The sequence below is a fragment of the Haliaeetus leucocephalus genome, unplaced genomic scaffold (genome assembly GCF_000737465.1).
Source record: "Haliaeetus leucocephalus isolate CR32 unplaced genomic scaffold, Haliaeetus_leucocephalus-4.0 Scaffold889, whole genome shotgun sequence".
Taxonomy (NCBI): domain Eukaryota; kingdom Metazoa; phylum Chordata; class Aves; order Accipitriformes; family Accipitridae; genus Haliaeetus; species Haliaeetus leucocephalus.
Window position 1 is genome coordinate 4752998 of NW_010973325.1, and position 4311 is coordinate 4757308.

The 4311-nt window shown below is 42.8% G+C and overlaps 1 protein-coding gene across 1 annotated transcript in view; it reads right to left on the minus strand.

Annotated features, from left to right (window-relative positions):
* GNAL (guanine nucleotide binding protein (G protein), alpha activating activity polypeptide, olfactory type) overlaps nt 1-3890 on the minus strand; it is a 119043-nt gene extending 115153 nt beyond the window's left edge. Inside the window, exons 1-4 of the mRNA XM_010583328.1 lie at nt 3588-3890; nt 3167-3239; nt 2259-2313; nt 1956-2075 (exon numbers count right to left, since the gene is read on the minus strand). Coding sequence (XP_010581630.1) covers nt 1956-2075; nt 2259-2313; nt 3167-3239; nt 3588-3726 — 387 coding nt within the window. The 5' untranslated portion in view covers nt 3727-3890. The remainder of the gene's footprint in view (nt 1-1955; nt 2076-2258; nt 2314-3166; nt 3240-3587) is intronic.
* Between the last annotated feature and the right edge of the window lie 421 nt (nt 3891-4311).

Sequence of the window (4311 nt, forward strand, 5' to 3'; positions counted from 1 at the left end):
TGTCTTGCTCACACATCTTCCTGGAGAGAAATAACATACTAAACCAACAAAAATAAATTAAAAAAAACCCCAAACCCCCAATCCTTCTAGCCAGACTATGTATTTTACAAATATTAAACCTATGAATTGAGCAAAGAAAACAAGAGGGAAAAGATGAAAGTGACACATAAAATATATTTGCTTCTAAACCAGCACTACTAGATTTTTTTTCTTTTTTTAAGGTTAAAACAACTCTTTTTTTTTTTTTTTTAAGATTAGGAGTATTATTTGATACTAATTCAAAAAATGTGATGGTATTTTCAGAAATCCTACTTAATTAAAAACCAGAGGGTTTTTTTTCTTACTATTTTAAACCAAAATAGACTTTGAATCGAGATTTCAAATGAATTATTACTTGTTTCACAGTCCACTGGGTCCTATTCTTCTCCCCTCCAAGAAGAGTAAGTTTTCCCCTCTATAAAATATCAAAGTGCGTCAAATCTGACCAGATATAGTTAGCTTCTGTGAAAAAGGAGAAATTTTGTAAACAATAAAATGAAAATAAAAAACATCTCCAGCCCTATGAAAAGTCCACTTTAGTTTTCTTTTATCCCAGAAACTCAAAAGACCAGATGTAGTAGAGAGAATTGCAAAGGATACATGCCACCATTTATTTTACCCAAACATGTACCCAAAACTCAAGCAAAAACCACCCCACATAAAATGAGCCACAAATGCCTCAGAACTGCAATACCTGCATAAGACAAATATTTCAGTCAAACTCGCATTCCATTTCTAGAAAGTTTCTCATTTTCACTAACTTACATCTACCAACTGAGCAATTATGCAATAGATGTGGGTGTACCTTGCAGTCGTTTTCTTAACATCTGCATTATGTATTAAATTCTAACTGTACAAGATGTCTGATATTTTTTCTTTATCTTGAACCTTCAAAGTGGTAGGTTAACCAGATGCAAAACCACACACCAGAGAATATGAGTCATATAATAAAGAAAGGACTCTTGCCCTTCTCCCCCTCCCACCCTGAAGCTATAATAACCGAAAGACAGTCTATTGTAATTGGCTTCTTTAGTAATATTGATAGCACAACTCACAATCATTTAGCCAATGAATGAAGATTTTTTTTAGTCCTTACTGTATCCATAACAAATTGCTCTCAATATCATTTTAAGGCAAATTAAAAATTGTGCTACTGCAAAAATAAAATTCCTTATAATATTCAGAATGTCTATGCACTTGCTTTCATGTCATGCATAAAATATAAAACATTCTGTGCATGTTCCTATAAATAATAACATAAAAAGATAAAAATAATCAAACATAAGATGCCTACTCAAGCCAATCTGAAAGGTATCTCTCATTTGTCTACAAGAGTCGCCCCGACACAGAAATCCTTCATTTTCTAATGATTCTCTATCAAAAGACGGCAACATTTACATACAAGTAAGCCACTGCTCGTGCCAACTACAATAAATATGTAAGGAAGCAAACCATCTTACTTGACCACCATTTATGCGACTCTGAAATGCAGTATGTATGGAAAACACCACTGGGGCCACTCTATCCTTTACTTCCTTTCATATCCTTTTCCATAGGTAGACTGTAACTCCTCAGACTGACATCCTGCATCTAATTCCACGTAGGAAACCAGCTTTCAACAAAGTCTTATTTGATGTGTCAATATGTATAATTACATCAGAAATTCTGAAAAGAACTAAATGCAGAAACAGCATTTACAAACAACAGCAAATAATTCAGTAACAACAAAACCTTGCACCCCTAAAACAGGTGCAACCACCACAACCTTGTAAGAAAAGTTAACCCAGTGGTAATGCTGACATAAGGTCTTCCCATCACCTTCTTCCAAAAAGTAAAAACCCCAATGTTTCAGCAAATCACAGTGAAGCAACACGTTCCCCCTTGAAGCAGAATAAATCAGTGGTTTCTATTCTTACCTGTGTATAGTCAAAGTCAGAAAGAGGAGCTATACTCTTGATGTAGTCCATTCGAAATTGGTTTTCTGGGTTGGCCAATGGAACTGGGGGTATTAAAGTGCTCATAGCTGAAACTATAGTCTAGAATTGGATAAAACAAAAACAAACACATTAATCTGGATAAATCCAGGATACAGGATCAATAGAAGATAATCCAATCTGATCAGCAAAATGGGATTTCTCTCAGCACAATCTTGGAGAGCACAATCCTTATAATTTCCAGTACACCCAAGCATTTAAGAACAGTATAAAGCGTGTTCTTACCACAATCGCATCTTTAACATTTTTCCGAATATCCAGTATTTTCTGTTTCTTTTCTCTGCATTAAAACAGAAATATTAACACTTTGATTTTTTCTTCCAAAGCAGTCAGTTGCATTTACTTTTTTTTTTTTTCACTGATCGCTTGTTTATCTGCTCTTCAATCATTACAACATACTAACTGAAAAGAACAGCAAGAGAAATGTATTTTTCCCCTTAGCTCTTTTCTTGCGTAGTATGAAGAGCAATGCACATTCACCCCTGGTATTTTTTTTTAAATCAGACAATCATAGCCACATCTGCAAAGCCTGCCCTGATGGAACTGGCAGTCATTCTTTCATTTCTACAGCATGCTGTAAACATCCTCTAAATTAACAACACGTAGTTGAAGGCCAACAGATATCTAAAATTAATGCTATGGATTAATAATAATAATAATTTCTGAGAGTTTTTCAGAGAGAAAATGATGTAGCCTCAGAAAACAGAATCATTTCTCACAAACGTGCAAAATTAGTTTCAGTTTTACACTAACCCCAATACCGGAAGAACAGCAGGCATTGTCATCCTGAATATGACTTTGACATGTATTTTTGTATTACAGACAGATGCGATATTTGGTTATTCGCTTCTATGTAAAAAGTAGTCGCCATGTTGTTGCTACACAGGGGCCTGTCAAGCGCTGCAGTAGCAACAGTGTAAAATACAGTACGGGGGCCAGAAGGAGAAAATGCAAATATACAATAGCAGTAATTTCCTTATTCTCGCTCCCCTTCCTCCCCTCCCTCCCCCCAAACGCAGTGTCAAGCCACCAACACACAGGGGACGAGAGGAGAAACCGCCTAGCCTACTCTGCGTTAACCTGTTTCCAACGTTTAAGGAAAAAATAAGTCACGAAGCGTCAATAATTCTTACTCTGAATTAAATCCATTGACATGTAGGATTCGCATTTGTTTCACAATAGTGCTTTTTCCTGACTCACCAGCCCCTAAAAGAGAAAGAAGGAGAGGGAGAACATTGTGACACACGGTTCAGGCTGGGGGTTCGGGGTGCTTTTTTGGGACACGGCAGCATCTCCCACCTCCGGCAGCGTTTCTCTGCGCGTGCATCCCCGCGGCCGGGGCGCCGAGCTCGAGCGGCGGGCGCCTGGCGTTACTGCTCCATCCGACAGCCAGCCTGCCTCCTGCCTACGGCGCGCACCGCCTTGCCTTCTCCTCTCCTCTCCTCTCCTCTCTCCCCTCTCCGCGGCCGCCCGGCCGGGACGGGGCCGATGCCCCCTCCGCTCCCCGGCGCACCCCCCCGCTCTCCCCCCGCCATCTGCCCCCTTCCTCCTTACCCAGCAGGAGCAAGCGGTGCGTCGCTTTATATGCCAGCCTCTCTTTCTGCAACTGCTTCTCTATTTTTTTGTTGGCTTCTCGCTGCGCTTTCTCATCGATACGCTGATCCTCCGTTTTGCTGTTGCCCAAACACCCCATAGCCGCTGCTTAGGATGGATGTCAAAACGCTGCCTTTACAGATTTAGTATTTACAAGGGGGAGGACGGGGGCGGGGGGGGAGGCAGAAGACGAGTCTTTATATCGGTGCGTCCCTGCGACGGCTCCTCTCCTCTTCTTCCCCCCCCGGCTCGCTCACAGAAAATGGTCTCTAGCCGCCTTGTGCTCGCAGCGGAGCTGGCTGGCTTGCTCCCCCGAGGAGATGCGGAGAGCGGGCGGCAGAGGTAACCCTGCCCCGGCGGGGAGGGGGGCAGGAATCCCTGCAGAAATGCCGAACATGCAACGAGAGGGAGAGAAGGGCTCCTCCTGGAAACCAGCCGGGTGCCGCTCGCCTCTCTCCCTCCCCACCGCGCGCACAATCCCTATATTTCTCTGTAAAGGTTCTATTTTTGTCTTCCGAACTCAGCACTGCCTCTCTCTGCGAGACCGGGAAACAGCCCGGCCGCCAGCCCCAGGCGCAGGGAAGCCGAAGGAGAAAGGTAAAAGCTGGACCGATCTACCTGGATCCTGCGGGGCCGCGGCCAGGCGGCTCCGCGGGGCCCGCGCCTCCCGCCGCCGCCCCGCCCG